The 22,718-nt window shown below is 47.3% G+C and overlaps 6 protein-coding genes across 7 annotated transcripts; 4 read left to right on the top strand and 2 right to left on the bottom strand.

Annotated features, from left to right (window-relative positions):
• Window positions 1-246: 246 nt before the first annotated feature.
• On the top strand, window positions 247-8,940 carry LOC6505790 (formin-like protein 6). Of its 2 annotated transcripts, none has more exons than XM_001964345.3 (4): window positions 247-1,010; window positions 6,272-7,665; window positions 7,777-8,046; window positions 8,110-8,940. In XM_001964345.3, the coding sequence occupies exons 2-4, from the start codon at window positions 6,277-6,279 to the stop codon at window positions 8,236-8,238; spliced, it is 1,788 nt and encodes a 595-aa protein (XP_001964381.1). In that variant the 5' UTR covers window positions 247-1,010; window positions 6,272-6,276; the 3' UTR covers window positions 8,239-8,940. The 2 variants fall into 2 exon arrangements, with proteins under 2 accessions (XP_001964381.1, XP_032305581.1); XM_032449690.2 differs by lacking the exon at window positions 247-1,010 and adding an exon at window positions 5,927-6,071.
• Window positions 8,941-9,016: 76 nt separating this feature from the next.
• On the top strand, window positions 9,017-11,343 carry LOC6505791 (stabilizer of axonemal microtubules 1). Its single transcript, XM_001964346.4, has 3 exons — window positions 9,017-10,221; window positions 10,372-10,834; window positions 10,900-11,343. Exons 1-3 carry the CDS (start codon window positions 9,256-9,258, stop codon window positions 10,950-10,952), a joined length of 1,482 nt encoding a protein of 493 aa, XP_001964382.1. The 5' UTR covers window positions 9,017-9,255; the 3' UTR covers window positions 10,953-11,343.
• LOC6505725 (WD repeat-containing protein 3) lies at window positions 11,329-14,353 on the bottom strand. The gene is made up of 2 exons (XM_001964347.4): window positions 14,029-14,353; window positions 11,329-13,975 (listed from the first exon to the last, which is right to left on the bottom strand). The coding sequence occupies exons 1-2, from the start codon at window positions 14,184-14,186 to the stop codon at window positions 11,389-11,391; spliced, it is 2,745 nt and encodes a 914-aa protein (XP_001964383.1). The 5' UTR covers window positions 14,187-14,353; the 3' UTR covers window positions 11,329-11,388.
• Window positions 14,354-14,529: 176 nt separating this feature from the next.
• On the top strand, window positions 14,530-15,138 carry LOC6505792. The gene is made up of 2 exons (XM_001964348.3): window positions 14,530-14,707; window positions 14,768-15,138. Exons 1-2 carry the CDS (start codon window positions 14,668-14,670, stop codon window positions 15,052-15,054), a joined length of 327 nt encoding a protein of 108 aa, XP_001964384.1. The 5' UTR covers window positions 14,530-14,667; the 3' UTR covers window positions 15,055-15,138.
• A 34-nt stretch (window positions 15,139-15,172) lies between these two features.
• LOC6505724 (eukaryotic translation initiation factor 1A, X-chromosomal) lies at window positions 15,173-22,587 on the bottom strand. Its single transcript, XM_001964349.4, has 2 exons — window positions 22,384-22,587; window positions 15,173-16,402 (listed from the first exon to the last, which is right to left on the bottom strand). The coding sequence occupies exons 1-2, from the start codon at window positions 22,585-22,587 to the stop codon at window positions 16,160-16,162; spliced, it is 447 nt and encodes a 148-aa protein (XP_001964385.1). The 3' UTR covers window positions 15,173-16,159.
• On the top strand, window positions 18,246-19,957 carry LOC6505793 (transmembrane protease serine 9). The gene has a single exon (XM_001964350.4). It carries the CDS (start codon window positions 18,719-18,721, stop codon window positions 19,724-19,726), a length of 1,008 nt encoding a protein of 335 aa, XP_001964386.1. The 5' UTR covers window positions 18,246-18,718; the 3' UTR covers window positions 19,727-19,957.
• Window positions 22,588-22,718: the final 131 nt, after the last annotated feature.

The raw sequence follows: 22,718 nt of genomic DNA, 5'->3' as shown, positions 1-22,718 counted from the left end.
TTGATGTTCAGGGCTGGCGTACATTCAAATTGATTGTACCTGCCATAACAGGGTCACACTTCCTACTTTGGAGAAAAGAATTTGTGGAAATAGAAACCCAATAATGTTTAGATCTTAAGCACTTGTGTTGGTTTATTTGGCAAAGATTTTTTTTCAGATGTTATATTGGTATATTGCAAAAAATAACAACGAATATGATGGTATATTTTTTTGAGGTCGGTTCAGTATATTTTTTGTATCGGTTTCGGTTTTATTGGTTAGCTCAACCCGAAGCGTTGGTCACATTGCAAAACGTTTCCAAAAGAGCAACAACGCGTCGCGGCGTAGTAAAAGTTAAAATAAAGAAAATTAATTAAATTACTTAATACGTTTGTATCAGCCAATCCGCAGCCCAACGTAGAACGCTGGTCACAAACAGTGTCAGAGCGTCCCTGAAGTAACAATCGATTTCGTTGTACTCGTCAAGGCAATTTTGTTGCAGTAGTGTGTGTGCGTGCCTGTAATTAAACAAAAGTATTAAGAAAAAGTTTCATATTTTGCAATCTGCCTGGTTGGCTGCGAAAATAGTGCGCTTGTCGCAGTAGCTGCTCCAGGTGCGTTCTAGGCGCACTTCCTTCTTGTTTTTCGGATCCGCTACCTCATTTGCAGCTGCTGCCAGCTAGTTGTTGTTGCTGCAGCGACATACCCGCACACCTCTCTCTCGTTAACTACCTTGAGTGCGAGAGAGGGAGAGGGCGAAAGAGTGCAAAGTTGATGCCGTTCAACTAAGCTCCCCGTGCGTGCGTGTGTGTTTGTGTGTGTGTGTGCTTTAATGGACATCGACGGCCACAACAAATTAGTTGACTCAGTGTGAGTGCGCGGCATTAGTCACTTCGGTCTTGGCTTTTGTCTTTTTGTCAGCCGACCTCCAGGCAGCCCCCACCCCGCCCAGCGGAGCGCATCGCCAAGTCGCCGCACCGAAGATCGCACCAACACGGATCGGATCTGGTCGAGTCAGGCCTCGTCAAAAGGTTAGTTGCCTGCCATTGGAACTGGATTGGCGCCTTCCGCCAGTTGAACTTCCCCGTCCCTTCATCGAATAGTGGCTCTTGCAAGCCACTTGCTTCATTTCAGTCAAGGTTACGTTGGCCAATTAATTAAATATTTGCTCGGAGAGGTGGGTGGGTGTGCGGACTATATAACTATGTGCCCAGTACGGCGAAGCCACACGAACATATTGCACAAATCCGATACGTTGCGTTGGATTTAAGTGTTGGTCTGCCAAGGCAGCAAGGGGAAGAAATGTGTGTTTACCCCAAACACCCAAAACACCCAATTATGTCGTCCAAAGTGTACTTTTAACTCGGGAACTCGAGGGTAGGTTGCCTCTGAAACAGACTATTTGTGTATTGGCTTCCGCCTTCTGCGGGGGAGTAGCCAAGCAACGTGTGCTGCAATTCGAATAATCGGAAAACGAGAGAATTTCGCTTTCGTTTTGTCACTTTCGGGCGCAGCAGGTGTTGCGCATGCGCTTACCTCACTTTCCAGACCACTGCCTCCAGCCGATCCTCGCATGGCGCTTCGGCATTTCGAAAACCACCCTGCTGCTGTAGGGCGATAAAGTGTTCCAGCTCCAGTCGTCCAATCGTTCTTCAGTTCTTCAAAAACAGGAAATTGCCTACAACACAATTATCGTTGGAAGAGAGGCAAACGCACTTGGGGAGTACTCTTTTCCAATATTAGTTCTATCTTGAAGTAGGCCCTCTCATCATTGTCTTTAAAAATGTGCAATATATTGTAATGTCTCCTTTGATGGCATTTCATTTGAAAGAGACATTGTTTTCCCCCAGGAGTCGGAAGCTTGGAGCTGGGGGTGTGTGCGAAATGGCTGCTGCAGCTCTCAGCTTCGATTGCATTCAACTTTGACCCACATCGGCAAATGTCCCGCCTCGGCATGCATGAGTGGACTTGGCTGGGAGGAGGCTCGGGGCCATTTGGCTCTGGGCCTCCTCCCCGCCTGGCCCGCTCTCGAACGTGCGGTTCTGGCTGCCGTGTTTGTCTACGGATTTGGGAGTGCATGCAAATACGCCTTCAGAACGAATCGCCGGAGCTGGAACAGCATGTCGGAGAGAAAACGGCGGACAGGGAAACGTGCTGACAATGTGGAATTGTGCAAGTTGATTTTGCCAATTCTTCCATCTGCCGCTCCATCAGCTTTTTCAGCCATTAGTTCTGTGGAATGGGGGGACCTGCACGAGCAGAAGTTACTAAAATAATAAAAAATAACCTGTTTTGCGATTCTCTTTCATATCTTCTTCGCTCCGGCCTCTGTGCTTCCTTGGTCTGCTCTTTCGCCTCATTATGCACGCCATTTGGGGAAGCACGATAGCGGAGTTGCTTCGTTCTGGCCAGTTTGAACGGCTGATCACAATTCGGTGATCAAATATTTGCCACACACTGGCAAATGTGTGTATGTTTGTACTGTTTGAGCAGATTGTTGTCGCACCAGATCCAAGCTGAGTCCACAAACGCTCATTATGGACCAGAATGGCTGGTGAGATAATCCGAAATCAAATTAATCTCTCACCCCGACCGCCCGACCACAAGAGTTCTCGTTATGAGGCCACAAGCCCTAATCCCAGACGCGCACAAAGCGAGGCTCTGTTCCACTCGACTCGGCCTCTGGTTCTCATTGTAGTCGGCTTTAATTGCAAGGGAATCGCACGTTTTTCGTTACATTATGCGCGTATTTCGGCAGGTTGCACGGAAAATAACAAAAAACGGGCTGCGAACTGCGAATCGGGGCGTGTTTATTGAGGTTCGTTTAACTTTTCATGCTTGGCATTAAATTCAATTGACTTCGCCGCTGTGCGCTGCGTCGCCCTGCCTCGCGTCGTTATTGATGAGATGTGGGGCTATTGTCGGGCTGCTCCCGTTTGCTATTTTTACCCCAGGAGGGGGCGGAGGTGGAGGTGGAGGGTGGCGACTGAACAGAAGCTGAGGCTTTTTTCAAGCAGCGTTCAAGTGGCCAGACCCCGGCCGCAAGCCCAAGTAGCATTTCACGCCCTTTGTACCGTCATTGCGGTCTACTTTTCATTTGGCAAGCGAAAATAAAAGCCTTCAAGGTCTGCGCCAGCCGCCTCTATAGCTGCTCGGCCTACAATTTACTACCCACTATTCGAAGTGTCTTCATCAGACGGAATTGAGCACTAGTGCTGTTATCAGTCCAGCGCCTGAGGACAATCTAGCCTTTCACTATCCCCGACTTCTTGTGTGGAGCTAATGGTGTATTTTCTCTCCGTGTAATATCATCATCGAAGCGGAGCACAGTCCATCAAAAGCAGATCATGCAAATGGCTTTTTCAGAGGCATTCCCAGCCTCGGCTTCACTCTATTCGATTATTAATTCCGCTCTCTCCGCCCCACCCACACAAGCCCGTGCTTAATCGCCAAGTGGTGTGTTGTCACTTTCTTTTGTTCTGCTTTCTTCGGACTCTTCTTGTTGCTCTGGCTGGCACTGGCTGGCTCTGGCCGTGCGGTCAAGCTCGGGGCTAGCCTGTCCCCAGCGAAGTAAAAGCTGCCCCGAGTCCCTGGCTGACAGAGCCCGAGCTATTGAGTTGGATCTTGGCTGAAGAGGTTTTAGAAATTTGCGAGCGTTTCGCTGGAAATCGGTTGCACGCGAACATATGTCGGCGAACAATTAACCAACAGCACTCGCGCGGCTTTGTTCTCTTGGAGAGTTGTGGACGCATCCCCTGTAGCTACAAACCGGTTGGTGGCGACGGCATTGACTCAAACCTTATCACTTGAGCTTGAACCGGGCGGAAACTCAGGTAGCTCCATTACACAGTCTCAGGGTCTTAACTGATCCGACATGCCTATCATGACGGCTTCTACAGCGAATAAATAATAACATTTGTGAGCAGAAGAGCTTGGGAGAGCAGAATAACCTGTTCCCCAAATGAGCTCTATTTCTCAAAAGCTGAGATGGTTGTATTAAGTGGTCATCTTATTTAGCGGCCTTCATCGGCAGTGTGCCACAATCGCGCTATAATTGGCGATAAGCGTATGCTAATGATTTGACAATCACGGCAAGAGTGTGATTGGAGCACCTAATTACTCCAATAATCAACAATTATTCGAATTTCACCGCACTACTTGGCAGCTGGAGAAGGTGAAAGGAGAAGAGCGCGCTGTTCGATGTAGGGTGGCCTGTTCCTCGACGCCCAGACACCACCCAGTGACCGGGCAGGCACAGGTAATGGCTGCACTAGAGACTCAATTGGCACTCGGAACAACCCCCATTCCAAAGTGCCTCTTGCTCCCATCATCACCTTCCCTGAAGGTGATTTTAATTAGATTGCAACTGCAGTGTGTGGGTCTAGGTCCATCGTAGCCGCAGCCGGCGAGGAGGTGAGGTGGTTGTGATTAGCGTCACCGCCAGTCGTTCGGGCTGTTACAGAATGATGGCCACCCAACAGGCAAACACTTTTGCGATTTCAGACAGATCTTGTGCCTCTCGCCCCATTGTTCAGCTATTGTTCGGAGGGAGAATTAGAAAATTTACATGAATTTCGCATGCAGCGTTATTTGTTATTTTCGGCTGTTTACCGATCCAGCTGAAAGTTTTGAAAGTTGGGCATTATACATATCTGGAAATCGAGGAACGAAATCTTTGTTCTCCTGGCCGTTAAATGCTTATTGTTCTGAATCTTTGATCAGCCACTGATCATGGCCGCTTGTTGGTGGGATATTTGCATTTCTTTCAAACTAGATTGTTTGGAGGCTGTCCAAGTATGAATGGAATATTTTAGAGACCAAAGGGGATGTCTTTCTTTGAACTTCTTTGTTGACTTGGTGAAGTCAAAAAATTAGCCTCAAAATAGCAGACTTTCAAAGAAACATTTACTTTATCAGCGGAAGTAGCTTTTCATGTTTCTGCAGTTATTGTAATTGTATTTCCCATTAAATAAAATACTCCCCTTCCCCGGCGACTGTTGTTTACGTGACCGTCCACCTCCCACCTTTAGATTGCGGGGCGGGCTCTGCAGGGAATTCTCTCGAGTGACGCACCAGAATTCTAGCAGACCAGGCTCCATAGATATCCGATCCAACACATATCGTGTTGAACACAACACGTTGTGGACTCTGTTTGTGAATGAATGCCCAATGTTTCGACACAATTAGACGCCCCCCTCTGCCCATTCGTTTTTGCGACTTAATTCAATTTTTTATTCGCGATACGCCAACAATTTTGTTATTTTCCCGAGCGGGCGGCATTGCTTCTTGCTTATCTCTTTGTGCTCTGGTGTTTCCCGTTCTCCGAAGCTTGGGCTGGAGCTTGCGGCGGCATATGCAGCTCAGTTCATCTGGGCTCGAATCGGTTCCGCCATGTGCCGGGCACCGAGAACCCAGCAACTGGGACACTGCCCGACCCAAGTTCTCCCGATCCACCTACTTATTTTGCAGTTCCGGCGTTAATTCGAAAAATGTTTCGGTTTCGTGGCAACTGCCTGTAGCTTGTGGCGCTCTCCTCGCCTCGAAATGCAAACAAAAATAGAAAGAAAACGGCAATTAGCAGAGCATCTATCTGCTGGCTGGGAGATGACGTAAAAGACGCGAGATGCCCCCACCGGAGCAGGCTTTGTTTTTGCATTCTTCGTCGTAAAAACCCGCAAAACAATCAGAGCTGGCGATTGATTGCCTTTGCGCGGATTGATAAGCGCTGTTACTAGTTATCGCCCATTAGCTTCGATAATTGGGCGCTTCTAAGTAGTGACCGGCATGACTCACTGCGCCCCGCCGTAAATACCACTTTGGCTATCAATACAGGTAATCTGACTGGCGCGAGGCCGTTTTATCTAGCGACTCGTACTAATGCCTTTGTAAGAGTCCCTTATCGTGTTTTTAAATAAAGGTTTTTGTGCCTCTCGCTCTTGGGCTGGTTATCGCGAATTCTTCGCAGGCCCCCTCCGGGAATGAGCAACCCTTTCCAGCAACTATAAACAGAAACTCAGCAATCTCGGCGGAGTTCGCTTTCTGTTTAATTAAAATTGTCAGTAGAATAGTCCCCAAACCGTCGGATCACACAGGTAAGGTGTGCCCCGAACGGCGCGCCGTTGCCTTTTTATTTTGGTGACAGTCGCTTATCGGGCCGAAATTTGCGATAACGAAACATTTGTTGCATGTTTCCGGGGAAACGGGGGGAACGGCGTCGAGCCGATTCCGAAATGGGCCTAGAAAAGATAAATGAATGCTTCCTGATGTGGTTTTTCGCTTCCATTATTTGCAGGCAGCATGACCATTCCTTCGAGGCCAGCGCCCGCACCGCCCGGCTCACGTGGCCAGAGCGCCGCCGCTGGAGCCAACGCTAGTCTGGAACAACTGCGCGTCCAGCTGCAGCAACAGCACTTGCAGCAGCAGCAGGCAGGCGGAGGACTCCAGAAGCTGAACATCAAGCTCCCGCCGCCGCCCAAGGGCCCCCTGCAGTCGCAGAACTCGATCCACAGACGGATCAACAACATCAACAACAATAACAACGAGCCAACCGGGTCGAGCATCACCCGGAAGTTTCCTCAGGCGCGCTATACCCCAGCCACCAACTGGGACGATGATCCTTTCGTTTCTAACGGGAATGATCGATTCAAGAAGATGGCACCGCCACGACCGCCGCCACCGAAGGTGCTGGTTAATGGGCAGAAGATGACCCCAAACTCCACCTCAACGGCAGCGACGAACGGGGGCGGTATCAATCTCATCTCGAACATCTTCCACCGCAAGAAGTCAACGTCGACGGCAGCGGCCGCTGCTTCCAAGGCCGCAGCGCAGAGTCGCGTCTACGGTCTGAGCAGCGGTCATTCCGAAACGACAGCCACGGCCAGTGGGGGCACTTCCGCGGCCAGCTACAACGATGGCGACTGGAACGCCGCCTGGAACACGGCCACCACCGTCTCCACCACGACTACGAGCAGCAGCAACAGTAGGAGCCATTACTCCTCCCAGCAGATGAGCACGGTGACCGAAGGGGCGCTCATCAGCTTCGACTCGCCACCTTCGTCTCCCACCTTCACCCAAAAGTCCAACAGCGACTGCGTAAGCGTGGATAGCTTCAGCTCGGACAGCAACTTCAGTTCGCCCAACAATGGCAGCGTGTCGCAACCCGAGAGTGGCTTCGAGGACGATTACCACCGATCGCGCCCGTCCACCCAGAGTCCGCTGGATCCATGGGAGGCGGTGGACGCATTTCATGCTAATGTTGGCAGCGGGGTCGACAGCTTTGGCACCGCTCCGGTGCGCCAGACATATCAATCGGTGCCGTCTCGTAGCTCCGATAATCCCCTATGTAATGGCAAGAGCCTGTTGCCCCCCACCCAATCGCTAACGATGCCCACTATCATCAAGCCGAAGATATCGGCTAAGCCAAAGGCGCCAAAGCCCCCACCGTTTATCGGGGGCCTTCCGCCGGGATATGGGGGGTCTGATACGCCGCCATCTCCTCCGATGCCCAAAGGGGCGCCGCCGCCGCTTCCGCAGAGTGCTATCTCGATGCTCGACGTCATATCAGGAAAGGTAGATGCTACAGCGCTCTCCAACGGCGCCCAGGGTTACATTCAGGAGGAAGTCGTGCCTTATGCCATTGCTCTGTACAACTTCGACGGCGTTGAGGAGGGGGATCTAAGCTTTAGGGTGAGTAAAGGTAGAAATTGTTGTCTTCCTAATAAATAGTACGCAGCAATTGCTACACATTCGTTTATTTTTTATAAGAAACATACTAATTTTAAATTTAAAATCGTGCAGGAGAACGAGAAAATATATCTGCTGGATCAGCCAGCGGAAGAATGGCTGCGTGGTCGTTCGCGATCCGGCTGCGAAGGCATCTTTCCGGCCAACTATGTGGAAGTTATAGTGCCATTGGGGTCAGTGGGTCATCAAAGCTCTGCCAGTGGCGCAAGTTCGGGAGCTGCAGCACCCGCTGCTACCACCTCGCAGCATCAACAGAATCGCATGCCCACCGCCTATTGTTTGTACAACTTCCCCGGCGAGGTCGAAGGAGATCTGGCTTTAAGGGTAATTACTACTTCGTACCACTGAAGTGTTCCATATTTACTAAGTCGATTTTTTTATTCGCAGGAGAACGAATTGGTAACACTGCTTTATAAAATAAACGATGAATGGCTGTTCGGCGAGGTGGACGGGCGTCAAGGGCAGTTTCCGGCCAATTTCCTGGACCAAGTGCCCGATAACTTGCCCACACTTTAACCGCAACCATTCGAAGCCTGACATCCTTGGCGACATTTGGTGAACACACTACGAGCCATGTCGACAAGTGATGGGAAGACGTCAAGCGAACTGAAACATATACACGCATAATATTATATAATTGTATTTTTGCTATATCTTGTGCGAAAAATATTACGATACGAACCTAGTCTAGGATAACTAATTTGTAAGAAAACCAAAAGATGTTTTATTGGAACCAATCGAGCATATTGCCTTCTCCCCCTGTCCCAGCCGACACAGGGGAGTGATTCACCGATTCTATGTTTAACCCGTGAAATATTTGTTTTTTTTTCTTTCTAAAAGATCCGATGTTCATGTATTATTCGATTATTTGCTGATCCCTTAAGTATTTAACCCCGCCAGTTTACCCGTTTACTGAATGATGGCAACAAATGTATATAAGATAGTCTCTACGTGATTTATACTAATGTTTATTTAAATCGAGTTTAATTAGCTGCTTAGTTAGGCACATGTTATGCTTAGTTTACCAATTCCAATTTATACAGCAACGTGTTTAATTGTACGAATTATTATGTTCGAGTGCTCGAGTTATTTGTGGAAGGACCTATTTGTCTATGGAAGAGTGCTAACCACACAATCAGTAGGAATTCACCTATCAAATATAGAAATATCCTAGTATCAAAGAAGAAGAATAACTGAAATAAATGATGATATAAAATATGTTTTCCCATTTTAATTGGAGGCCAATCTAGTGGGCTGTGGAATTCATTTCCTCTCGCATGGAGCCTGAACTGGAACGCGCCAATCGACATTCTCCGCCTATATAGAACACATTGAAAAAATTTTCATCGTCGCAGGCCTGAGCAAAATTATTATTTAGTCGTTTTGGAAGTGTTAAGTGTACTATATCTGTTCTCAGCTCCGAGCAAACAAAATTATTTCCTTCGACAATTGCCTAGTTTTCGTTTGTTGGTTCCCCGACCCAACCGCTACAATCTGTCGTAAGTAGGAGTTATCTCACTGGTCCTCAGCACAATGTCGGGCGATTGCAACACACACTGCCCCAACCCGTGCGATCCCTGCGGCGGTCCGACCGACTTTACACCATGCCCGGCAGGCGCTACCTGTCCGCCTTGCGATTGCGGCGACTATGCGGGATGCTGCTACCAGCAGCCGGCACGCACCATGCCCATTCTTCCCAAGTCCAACTTCATGCGGTCGACGGCTCCTCTGGACACGGACACCATTTACCGGCGCTCGTACTACGCCAACTGTGGGGACAATCTTCGGGCTCGTCCTGTTATGCCATGCAGCCAGATCCGGGCCTCCACAGCACCGCTCGAGAAGTGTACCATACAGAAGCTCTCGTACATGCCGCCGTGCCCCACCAAGCGGACGCCACCCATCGTCCCAATGGAGAGTGGATTGCGCTTCGAGGGTCCCATCTACGCAATGACCTCTCAGAAGCACGATTATGTACCAAAGGGCATGGCGAAGCGAGATCCGATTGTGCCACGTGTGGCCATATGCTCCTCCAGCGCCCCCATGGAGCGCTGCACAATCCAGAAGTTAAGTTATATGCCGATCGATGTGTGCTCGAACCCACCACCCAAGCCCATGACCCAAGGATCACACTACTGCAAACCAACCGGGCCGATGGAGCGTTGCACAATCCAGAAGCTGTCATACATGCCGGTTTGCCTGCCGACCAAGGAGCCGACCCCATGGGCGGACAAGATCCGCTGTGTGCCGCCGCGCTACTCCAACGTCTGTACTACTTACAATCTGAGCTACATGCCCAACTGTAATGAGGCGCGTACTGCTCCGGTGCTCCCCTTGACTACCTTGCGCTTCTGTGGCAACGATTCTGGTGCCGGGAGCACCGTCTACAAGTTAAGCTACATGCCAGTGGACGCCTCGCGCACCAAGCCAGATCCCGTGCTGCCCAGAGATACCTTCTGCCGTCCCACCGGACCACTGGAGAGGTGCACAATTCAAAAGGTGGGTTATAGTAATCAAATATCGAGTAAACAGAAAATAGTAAGGGGAATTCCCTTTTTCCGAAAAGTCATAAGTAAGATATCTTTGTATAAAACCACCGCTAATTTGATACATTCAAAATGGTTTTTTCTGTTTCAAAATGGTGTTTAGCTCTCCTATCAACCGAACTGCTCGGAACGCACTCCCCCCATTCGCCCTATGGAGAATGGGCTGCGCTTCGATGGTCCGATGTACGCTATGACCACCCAGAAGCACGATTTTGTGCCTAAGCCGCCAACAAGGCGTGCTCCGATAATGCCCCGCACCGCCTTTTGCCGGCCTAGTGGTGCTATGGAGCGCTGCACCGTAAACAAACTCTCGTATATGCCGGTGGACGTCACCTGTTTCCCCAGGACTGAGGCCGTTCGCCCAGCCTCCGGGTTCTGTCGCAACGAGGGACCCATGGAGAAATGCACTACCTACAAGCTGAGCTATATGCCAAACTGCATTCCGCCCAAGGAACCGCTGCCCTGGGCCAACTACACATCCTACTGTCGGCCAAGCGGTCCTATTGAGAAATGCACAATCCAGAAGCTTAGCTACGGACCTCCCGGTGCCTTCCAACGTTGCAGCGGTGAGTATCGAACTGCCTAGAAAAAGAATTTAAAACTACATACCAACAAACTAAATTTGTTACAGGTCCTTGTGGAAACGGCGGCGGTGATGGCTTCCCGAAAGCCGGCATTTGTTGAGCTGGAAATACATTTTGATTGCTCCACGAAGTGCGCTGCATATCCCGTGTTCAATTTTACATGTTAAAGCAAAATCTTTAAGTCTCCAGCTTCAAGGACACGTTACGTTACCTTTTTCAGCATCTGTGTGAACAATGTTCATTGAGCACGACTCGTGAATGCTAAGATGCCCTTTCTGAAGTATTTCCATTATGTGAGACGTCATCTTAGGTTTTCTCAACTCTGTAACCTCTACTTGTTCACCGTTTTATTTTTTGTGTGATGACCCTGCGTACTTACAGAAAATTTCTAGTGATCAAGTGTCTGGTTATCGAATTGTAGGGTGTATTCCCCATTATAAAATTAAAGTATATAAATATATACAGAGTAGAACATATTTAGATATCATAAAGCTAACGGTTTTTATTTAGATACGTCTAAGGGTGGGTGTGGGGTCTCAGACCATTTGAATCTGGAGTCGTCTCTTGCTGGCTTCTCGGCGCTTCTTGTCCCGCTTTTTGCGCGCTTGAGTGGCGTCCCGGAACAGTTGGACACTCTCTCGTTGCTCCACTTCGGTCTGCAGCAGCGCCAGGCCATGCAGGTTCCAGCCAAGAGTGTCTCGCAGATTGGTAACATCCTTCTTGAGCAGGGTGAGCAATTGCACCAACAGAGGCTTCATGGTCTTGGCCGCTGAGATAGGCTTCATGTGTACTTTAAACAGGAATATTGTAACACGGCAGAGAAGCTCCAGTTGATCGTGCCTCTGGTTCAGCATGGTGGGCAAGCGCTCTAGCAACTCGCAGACAGTTGAAAAGGGCAAAAGAAGTAGCGCCTCCTCCAGATCAGATGCACGAATGCGCATTAGGGTGCTAACCAAAAAGTCCACAGGGTTTTTAACCTGGAGAGCCTGCATTAGAGGATGGAGTTCTGGCGACTCCTCAGATTCCAGCTCGAACTGCTTGGATATTTCGAGGCATTCGAGGATAGATTCTGCTGATTGTTCAGAGCCGACAGTTTTGCGGGATGGCATCTTCAGGCCGGGAAGCAAAGGAACAGTGTTATCATCTCCCGTGGCCAGCTGTTCGTTTTCCAGCTGTTCTCGCTCCTCTTCCTGGACATCCTTCAGGACAATGGTTTCATCCGTGCGTTCGTACATCCTTAGAGTTCGGTCCGAGCCGCAGGTGACCAAATATCGTCCATTTGGTGAGACGGACAAGCAGTATGCCTCTCCAATGTGACCTGGCAGCGTCAAGATCTTCTCGAAGGAGTCGCCGTCCCACTGTTTCACCTTGCCATCCTTGCCGCACGAGAAGAACATGTGCGTTTTTGGTATGAACTGCAAGCTCATCACAGAATCGTCGTGCGCGAAAATAGATCGATGACAGTCGCCAAAATTCAGACCCCAAACTTTAACGTTCCTATCTGCTGATCCCGTGACAATAAGGTTGGAGTCGTAGGAAATATCGAGGCAAAGAACAGGCAACTTGTGTCCGTAGAGCGACAAGTAAAATTTAAAGGTGTCTAGGAAAAATATCTTAACGGTGGCATCTAGCAGTCCCACAGCCAAATATTTCATATCTGGACTAACGCCCACACACAACACGGTTTCCTCGAGTTTCAAAGTATTCTTGTGCAGCAGGGACAAAACTTTGGTCTGGTCAGAATCGATTAGCTCAAAAGTCCAGATCTTCAGCGTACTATCTCCGCTGCCAGTGATGCAGCCCTTTTGGTCGGGCAGCAGGGCAATGCTCCACAGTTCGTTCTCGTGGGCTGGAATTTCTTCAATAATATCGGCTGATGCCACATCCACAATTAGGAGTTTTCCACTTTTCATTCCCAGCAACACATAGTGATCTCCAGGGACAAATTTGGAGCACAAAATGTATTCAGTTGGCACGGTACGCAGGCATTGCATGGCATCACGATCCCAAAATTTAAAGGATTCTCCCGCACCCGATCCTACGGCTAACGAATCGTTGCTGAAGCATACCGATCTCACCTCAGACTGGTGGCCCAAACGTGTCAGTGATCTCAGAAGTTTCACACTAGGATCGCTTGCCTTGCGGGTCTTGATAGATGCTTCCAGGGAGTACAAGGAGAGGCTATTGTTAGCCAGACTAACCAAAACGCGCAGTTCTTGGTTTTGTCCTAGCACCACATCGATGGATTTTATCTTTTGCTTAGTGCGAATACTCTCTAGCCTCTTAATCTCGTCGCTTAGGGACTGTTCCGTGGAGAGCTTGGCTTCGGTTCCGTCTTCCTTCCTTTCTTTCTTAAGCCGCTTGGCTAGTCGTTTCTTCACCTCTTCCGACGTGCAAATGTAGAAGTTCTCGATCAGGTCGTTGGTGCCGTGGCAACTGAGCACCCGCTCGCTGGGATCCGCCACCAAGTTTACTGTTCGCCCTTTTCCAGCCCGCTGGATTACGCCGCAGTTGCTGACGCTGATGGGACTTATAGTGTCTTCCTCTTCAATGGATAAGCCCTCGACAGCAGATTCCAAGGTCTCAGTAATAGTCCCATCGTGTTTTCTCAGCCGATAGACGTTCATTCCACTCTCACCAGCTCCAGCAACCATTAGATCGCCAATGAAGGCTAACGCCCAGACCTCCGTACGGTTGTCGACGATTGTTTTAAAGCAGAACTGCGTCTCCAGATTCCAGAACTTGATTTGTGTGTCCTTCGAGCAACTAACAACGATATTTTCTTCCACCAGACGCTGCAGGAAGTGCGCATCTGTTATAGCAGCATTGTGCCCACTCAATCTGGCCCTGCCAGCCTGCTCAACCACGTCCACTACAACCAGTTCGGTGTCCAGACCACCGCTGACCAAGCGCATGCCTTGCAGATCATACCGAAGAATGCTCACAGCGTTCTTGTGCAGCGCCAGGGAGCAAATTGGATCGTAGTACCTGTCCGAGCTGAGATCGAAGATCTGTACCATGCCATCTGAATAACCCACAGCAACGTGTAGATGATCTGGCGAAACACGCAGGCAGGTCACCTCGAATTTTTCTCTTCGAAGAGTAAGTTTGCGATCTCCCATCCTAAAATCAGTAGCTTGTTTAAAATAATTCTTCCAAAATATCAAAAAAATTACCGCAAATCCCAGACAATCACATTCTCTGCAGCTGGAGCGGCCACATAACGGCCCTCGGTTTTGTCAACTATTGCAAAATTAACATTGGCACGTCCGGATGCAATTATGTTAAAGCTGTCTATAGCTCGATAAGCCAAATATTGCTTAGTTAAACCCATTGGAGCATTTAAAATCAACAAGAAGCGTTTCACGTGTTTAGAGATGTGAAAACTTTCTAGTGCGCCAATTCGATAACCGATAAACTTGACGAAGAAGTAACGTTTTAAATTTTCTGGCAACGTTTTAATCCTTCAAAATTAAATAAAAATTTAAAAATAAATAATTAAATAAAAATTAAAAAGTACTGAGACTAATATTCCTATAAGAAAAATTGTTTTGCTATTTTAGACCTTATATGAGAAATTACCAAAATTTAAAAAAAATAAAAATTGCGTCTTCAATATTTAAATATTATTAATATATATGTCATTTTTAAATATTTTTTAAAATTAATTTTTATTTCAAGGGTTAAGGATACCTTAGAGCGTCTGCGCCACTTTTGGAGCATGGGTATGAAAAAGCCACCCCGAACCATACCACTTTTGCAGTTCAGCTAAACATCTCAAATTCTGTTTTTGCAAACAAAAATAAAAATTTATAATGTCTGCATATCCCAGTGCTTCCGCCTCCCAATCAACTGGTAAAAAATAAATCATAGACGCCTAGTTTTATTAGGATTAAATTTTCTAAAATTTATTAGGAACTTCGGACCTCGACTCGGAATCCGTGGAAGTCCTGCGGGAGCGCCTGACCACCATGAAGCGGTTGATGGCCGAGCGCACGGCCCAGCAGCAAAACAACCCGGCGTCCACGGAGGAGATATTCTCCACTAAACGCCACCGATCGGCCGGAATTATTGATGGGAACTTCCTCAGCTTTGCGTTTGGCGGAGCTCTGCTTGTGATTATTACGGTGTCGGTGTACGCCTTCTACAATCTCTACCACGCCATACTCAAGAAGTTCCCCTCGCGACACGAGGAGCTGTAAGGAGTGCCAAATGGGTCAAGGTTTCCACTAAAACTGCATGAATTTTTGCATTTAATAAACTGTAGCTTGAATTGTAACAACCAACTGGAGGCAAGGCGCATTTTAAACAACTGTGGGATTTGCTGTTATGCATTCGGGTTAATCAACGCCATTTATTGCAGTTCAACTCTTTACAAAATCAATATTTTTATACTTTTTACAAGTTTATCTTTTGGTTCGAATTCCATTAAAACTAAGTAGAGAGAACTGAATGCGTAGACAGCAAAAAAGGAAATCAGAAGGGGCATTTGGAATATGAGTGGTGTGAAAACCCATTAAAAATCAACAAAAGTAATGAAAACAAGACATGAGGCGAAATGCAGAGAAGGAACACTTGGGGGGAGGGAGAACACATTCACAGATGTATCTGACGAAAATCGTAGAGTTGGTTTTGCTTACTTGCTAGCTAAATTTGAAACTCTCTAAACTCCTCTCGCTGTCTGTTCGACTTTCCTATTGGCTTAAACATTAAATTTTGTTAAATTTCTATTATATATTCATGAGTTTTAATATATTTTTTTTCTTGTTTTTGTATTTTTTGTATCATTTGTTTTGTATCATTTAATTCAGTTGGAAAATTGGATATTCTTGGATAAATAATAACTAATATCTGTTGTTTTCTTAGTTTTTGTTTAATTCAAATAAAATTAATTAATGTTTCGCATTGTTGCATTATTTGCTCTGGGTAACAGTTCTACTAGTGGTTTACATAGGTTGTTCTTGATTTAGGCGGCCGTTAATGAAATTATTTGGATTTCGGATTCACTTCAAACTCCAAAAATCAATTTATAAATTCTGGAGAATATTAAACAACAAAATGACTAAATGGGCTTTTGTTTCTGATATCTATGTTGAGTTTCTTCGCGCTGTGCCGCTCTCTCTAGGTTGGATCATTTGGGGGCGTGGTGGCCGGGTTTAAGGTCTGCAACAGGATGCGGGGGCGGTTGGCTTTTTACAATTTGTTAATTCCCTATTCTCGAACTGACTCTGCTGCATCTGCATCTGCTGCTGCTGCGGAGGCGGACGTCCCCGCCGTCCCTGCCGACGTCGCTTTGTTTTTTGTTAATCAGATGTTGTCGACGGAGTCGGCATCGTCCTCGGAGCTAATCTCGTCGCCGAACTCGATGTCTTCGTCGAAGCCGTCCTCCACGAATGTGACTGTCTCGTTGATGCGAACGGACTCGGGGAACTCGCCGTATGTCTTCAGATTCCTGGCCTCGTCCGGAGTGTATTTAAGAATCACATCCGCCTTTGAGTCCTGGTAATCTCGCAATCCGACCAAGATGATGTCGCCTTGGTTAATCCACACCTGCAAAGAAAGAATTTAATTTGCAATCAAAACAGTGCTATCTCGTGCGGGTTTCTTTCGTTTGGGGAACAATAGAGTAAAATGGTCTCTTTGTTTTATGAGTAACACTTTTTGGGGAACGCCAAGTACAATTTTGCAGCTTGTATTCCGTGTAATAGATAAAAGATACTGATCTATGGCGCAGAGCTAGGCGTTCTGGGAATTTCGCAAATGGGCGCAATGATTTCAACCGACCTTGGAAAGGTGAGGGCAAACAAGAAACTTCGATTCAATAAATAAAATAAATTCATTTTTGACTTGATTTCACAAGGAAAAGAAGGCGTAGCTCACGTGAGGTTTGTAGCAATTAGCTCCATCGGATGCCAATCAGTACTTAAGTTAAGTTAACCATCAAACATTGCAAACGATAGTGCCACTGGAGATTAGAGAAGCTTGCTGACCAGAAGTCTTATATGTACCACGTATGTATGGGAAAGATAACTAAATGAAGCCATCAACGGGGTAATTCCACGCAATACGGACTATTTCTGCACGGATGCGATAAGGAGGTAGAGGTATCTCAACCTCAATCACAAGTTAACCGAATTTCGGCTCTGACGTGATAAGCAGCATGCCTTCCGACGCACAAATCTCCAATTCCATCACGAGCTGAGGAAGCACAAGCCTCTCGAGCAAATAGTTAGGTAATCGGACGCGAGTGTTACGACGCTGGAAAAGATGGAAGCTGTCTGTCAAGAAAGCAGGAATTGGAAAATGCCATGCGTTTTGCCATCTGTCAAAATCCCCCTGCAGTAGGAACACGGAGGCTCTTACTCAACTGGCAAGTCAACAAGTGCCAACGACCTAGGACAAGGTGCACTCGAAAAGTGATTCAAAGGCCCATTCACAAATTCACTTCCCCAGCTACTTCCTGTCAGTAGTAGTACGCCCAAGTGGATGCAATATAAATTCCAATGCCATGGTTAAATGACACATATATAGCGGGCTGACCACGTATGAATCGATAAGCGGGGGGGGCTTAAAAATTAATTAAACGGAATAAAAGTGACAGTAGCCGCGCAGAACGAATTTGGCGTTACGTCTACGCTGAAAATAACCACCTGGATGGGTTGTCTTGAACTTTGGAGTGTTCATCATCAATTAAAATCGAAGTAGAAGACCCTATGCCAGGCCGGCTATCTGTTCCTGCAGAAGAGCACGAGCACGATAGATCACGCTCAGGCAGTGAATCGTGACTAAATCGGAACGAAATTGACCTATTACGATAGCTGATAAGGAAGCCCATTGCCCGGGCACGCTCCATCACAGCCACAAGGTAGCGCTGGCCGGGAAGTACCGGGTTTCTCCACTCCCTTGCTGTTTGCGAGGTATCCCAGTGAGTAAGAAACTGCTGTGCCTCGTCACAAGTTTGGCATTTGAGGCAGCAGGCTGCTATATCTATACCCCGACCCGCGTATTGCTATATATAGCTGTAGACCTCACCGAACTTGATTTTTATCGCCGTAATATAAAGCCAATTGTAAGCGTTTAGCAGTGGAATAGTCTTCTGTAAAGAAATTATCAGGCTTTTTAATGAATTCAATGTAAGTAACTCATACGTTAACTATTTGTTGCCCCTTTTCAGCTGGAATTGCATGTGTCATAATTATTTCGTCGCTTACACACAAGTTTAATTTTTGGGAAATTATTCTAGAATTTGGGGCTTAAGTTTCACAACACCTTCGAACATGATTTCATAAATGGGTGATTTAAGTCCAGAAAATGAACTTCCCACGCTGTCTTTATCTGAAAGTTACTACGCACTTTTCTTACATAAATCTCAGCCGGCAAGATTGTACCGCCGATTAGGCGGATTTTTTTAAGGGGGTAGGGCATTCGGGAGCCAGAGCCCTGAAAACCGTATTGGCACTCGCCAAATTTCTGCTATCGCGACTCGTCACTGATAACGATAAGAAGCCAGTTCAGTCGCAGCCAATGGAGGCAACCCTCTCCCTGGAGAGGTGGCTCTATAAGTACAGCTCCCACTCGCCCGGGCCGGGCAAATCTAAAACAGCCAGCAAACAAGAGACACCTTAACACGGAACACGGCAAAATCGAGCCGAACAAAGCGAGTTCCATGCCAAGACGAAACGGAATACAAGTGAAGTGCTACAAACACGCCAAAGCGAGGGCGAAAAGCTAAGAAACAGTCGCGAACCCGAACACCACAATCGAGTCTCGCGGCCCCATCCAAACCCCAACCCCGAAACAACCGTCAAGATTACGTACTACTACCCATCGGGATCGTGCGGCGCGTGCAACCAGAGTGAGGACATCATGCTCTTATCCTACAGATGCATCTACTCAGTGCTCCTGACCACCATAGCCAGCATTATGGTCGTGCTCAGTGGCTCAGCACATTCCGGCTCCATGCAGCTCCCCACCGTTCGCAAGTGTGCCAGCGTTGGCGGCGGTGGATCAGCTCACACCATGGCCATGAATCTAGCGGCATACGGGCTGCTGGAGAACCGGATTAGCACTCTGGAAGCACCGCGACAAACGCACTGGAGCAAGAAGTTCCTGGCCAAGCGGGAGGCGACTCCACACTCGGCCCCCTACGTTGTCAGCATCCAGATGATGACGCCGGATCAGGGCCTGGTGCACTACTGTGCCGGGACTGTCATCAACGAGCACTGGATCCTGACGGCGGCCCACTGCCTCAGCTCTCCGCAAGCAGTAGAGAACTCGGTGATCGTGGCCGGCAGTCACGACATCCATGACCACACGGGAGAGGCGGCTAGCATTCAAATGCGCCACATCGACTATTATGTGCGGCACGAGCTCTACCTCGGCGGAGTGAATCCCTACGACATCGCCCTAATCTACACCAAGGATGCTCTGGTCTTTGACGAATACGTCCAGCCAGCGACGCTGCCAGAGCAGGATGCCCAGCCTGATGGATACGGAACGCTCTACGGGTGGGGCAATGTCTCGATGACAGCGGTGCCCAACTATCCGCACCGGCTGCAGGAGGCCAACATGCCCATTCTGGACATGACCCTGTGCGAGCAAATCTTGGCCCGCTCGGGACTGCAACTGCACGAGACCAATCTGTGCACTGGTCCGCTGAGCGGCGGGGTCAGCATCTGCACCGCTGACTCCGGCGGTCCCCTGATCCAGCAGTGCTGCGAGGAGCAGTTCGAGCAGGCCAACATTGTCATCGGGATAGTGTCTTGGGGCAAAATGCCTTGCGGCCAGAAGAACGCCCCGTCGGTCTTTGTGCGGGTCTCCGCATTTACGGACTGGATCAACCAGGTCATCAGCACAGCCACCCAGATTATGTAGAAAGTACATTGTCAAGGAAACAATTTCTCGGAAAAAAATGAGCTCGAATGTGAAGATATCGAAAAAATTAAATATAAAAAAAATACAAAAGATAAAAAAACTAAAAAAAATTTCAGTAGATTCTCTAGGACATCTCGTAGGTTTATAAGTTCAACAAAGAGTGAGAAATACTGCCTTGAAGCTACTAATAAGAATTATATATTAAGAAAACATGAATAAAATTGAAAATATTTAAACCTAATCCAAGACTTTTCATTTGAAGGGCGCTGTTTTCATTCAATCTGCATTATCCAACTTAAAATAAAAACAGAATTGCTCTAGTTCCCGATCTTGGAAAAAGCCAGTAGAAATCCAAAGATAAACAAACTTCTGTTATTTTTAGATACATTTCTATTTTTATCTCATCCAAGCAAACATGGCTTTGTTTTTGTCCAGGGTATCTAGATATGAGCTTAACCAGAAATTAGTTGAGAATTAAATGCCTATATTTGAATATTATATTATATTTGAATTAAAACGCATATATTTGAGAAGAAGAGAAATTATAACTCCCTCATTTTTCCTGAAGCTTGGCTAATTGTGAAATAAGTGGAGGGACTCGACAAGATAAGAATTCGCGCTACAAAGCATTACGATTCTGTTGCCGGGCGAGGAGATGGGGCGTTTTGGGGGTGGTCCCAGCCCGTTCGCCTAGCGCCTCTCCATGCATTAGTCATGCCCCCGGCGAGCGTCTGGCCAAAAAAGGGAATCATGGAGAGCATGGCAAGACTGTCAGATTAGGATTCATGGGGAGATTAGGGCGGAACTCGTAGAGCTCGGCAATTGGGGCCATCAGCTGACTACTGTGTGATTGACTGACATTTGGGGACAGCAGTGAAAACGGCAAAATACGGGACTGTTTACGGCCAAGACAATTGGGTCTAGACGTCTGAGAGAGAACTTATTGAACTTCGAGCCCAACAGCCGCCCCTTTTGTTGAACAAAGACCTGAGTAATCAAGAGGGCCCCCAGTTGTAAAGTCCGCACATCCACTAATGATCAATTATGAAAATGGGCTGATAGCACGGCGATATCAGAAAGGAATGCAAATTGGAGCAAGTGCTAGGGCTTTCATAGATAAGGATAAGACGTAAAATTATTAAATAGGAAGTCGATATAAAAGGCTTGGCATTTTTACGAGTCCCCATCACATTTATTTTTAGCCTTTTTGGCCAGTCTTGCTCTGGGAAACTTCTTTTTGCAACAACCAGGGATCCAACTCGACCCGCTGCACTTCAAAGTCAATCCATTAATCTAGCCAGGTCCGAGCCAATAAATTCCTTAGCCAAAATACTTGAGAGATTAGCCAAACTAATGATAATGGCGCCTATATGGGACGCGTGTACGGAACTCATCCCCGAGATTACATAACACCATTAGGGCTTCTGTATCAAGAGAGATTATAAGTCCATTTATGTAGATCGAGACGCAATTGTGGAGCCACCATTTTGCGTCGCAGGAACCCTAAAATAGTGAATAATTTGAGTCTTGGGCACGCGGCTTTAATGTAGATTAGATAAATGCTGATGCCCCCTGGCCCCGTGGCTAATTTCGATCGTGGAATTATTGCCAAGTCAGGATGTTGATGGAGAATTTCTTTTATGGCAATACAAGTGATTTTATTTCATAGACTGACCCAGATATCGTCTCTACATGGTTGCAAGTTAATGAATTCGTGTTTCACTTTATGCATACAGAGTATGATCAGCGCCAGGGGCTCCATGTGCAAATATGCACAGCCCTATCATTGTTTTGTTTTTCGATTAATTAGCCAACGACACGGGCTTCCCCATTCCGGGAAATTTTTGGTTGCGTAGCTAATTTATGACATCTGTGCGACATGTCCGCCTTGATTGGAAACTCAATTCGATCTCCAATATTAGCTTCTGGCTGACGCCACGACCATGACGTACGAGATCTGGAATCTTGTTTATGGCACCTCTCCTGCGGAGTGAAGTCCCATCCAAATGTGACATGTGCTCATACCTTTCTGAGGAATCGATCTAATCTCTGGGCTAACGGATAGGCCCATGACCACTAACACGGCTAAGGCCAAGGCAGGTAGGAGATAACAGGTAAAAGCAATTGCAGAATATTTCCAGACTGCTGGCTAGGGGACTTTTGTAGTTATCAGGTAAACTGCAATTTAAAAACAGTATTCTACAAATACTACAATATATGGCTTCTAAGACGCGATAACCAAATAGTAGGACTCCCACAACTAGAGTTTCCGGAAGGTCTAGTCTCCGCTGCATTGAGATGCAGATTTCTGTCTATATTTTTAATTTAATCGCCTTTACAGAAGGGGGCAATTCTGTTGCAAACATGCACAGCCAAGGACGATGACTCCCACGCAATGGACCAGAAATCTACTGCGAATGGTTCTCTTAGTACCGAACTGTACAGCGTTCAGCATTCAGTAGAGCCTCAAAAATGAGCCATTGAGTGAAAATTGTATAAAAACTGACAAATTTATTTGGCATTTCGCAAAACGGCATGCACAATATAAACACAATTGATAAATGCCAATGCCAAAGCGCTTAAGAGAGCAGAAACGAAATTAAGAGAGTCGGACATCCACAAAGAGACAAAGGCAAAGAGAGTCCACAGCTACTCACCTTCTTGCGAAGTTTCCCCCGAATGTGACACAGGCGCTTGACGCCATCAAAGCACATTGCCTCCAACCGACCGTTGCCCAGCATCTTGGTCACCTGCGCGTATTCCTGCTGGTCCTCCTTGAAGATCAGCTCGCGCTTTTCGAACTCGTTCTCGTTCTTACCACGACGACGGTTTTTGCCACCTTTTCCTTTATTCTTAGGCATATTGGTGCTGCTGTCGCTGCTGTTGGATGTTGATGTCTGGGGTGTAGCTACTGGCGCTGGGCTAGAGCAAACAATATGAAACTGTCAGTCTTTGGTTCCACTAGGCTGTGGTGAGACTTTAAAACGTATTT

Source organism: Drosophila ananassae, chromosome 2L (assembly GCF_017639315.1).
Source record: "Drosophila ananassae strain 14024-0371.13 chromosome 2L, ASM1763931v2, whole genome shotgun sequence".
Classification (NCBI taxonomy): Eukaryota; Metazoa; Arthropoda; class Insecta; order Diptera; family Drosophilidae; genus Drosophila; species Drosophila ananassae.
The sequence above is the reverse complement of the archived record's forward strand: the minus strand, read 5'-3'. Positions and strand labels throughout refer to the sequence as shown.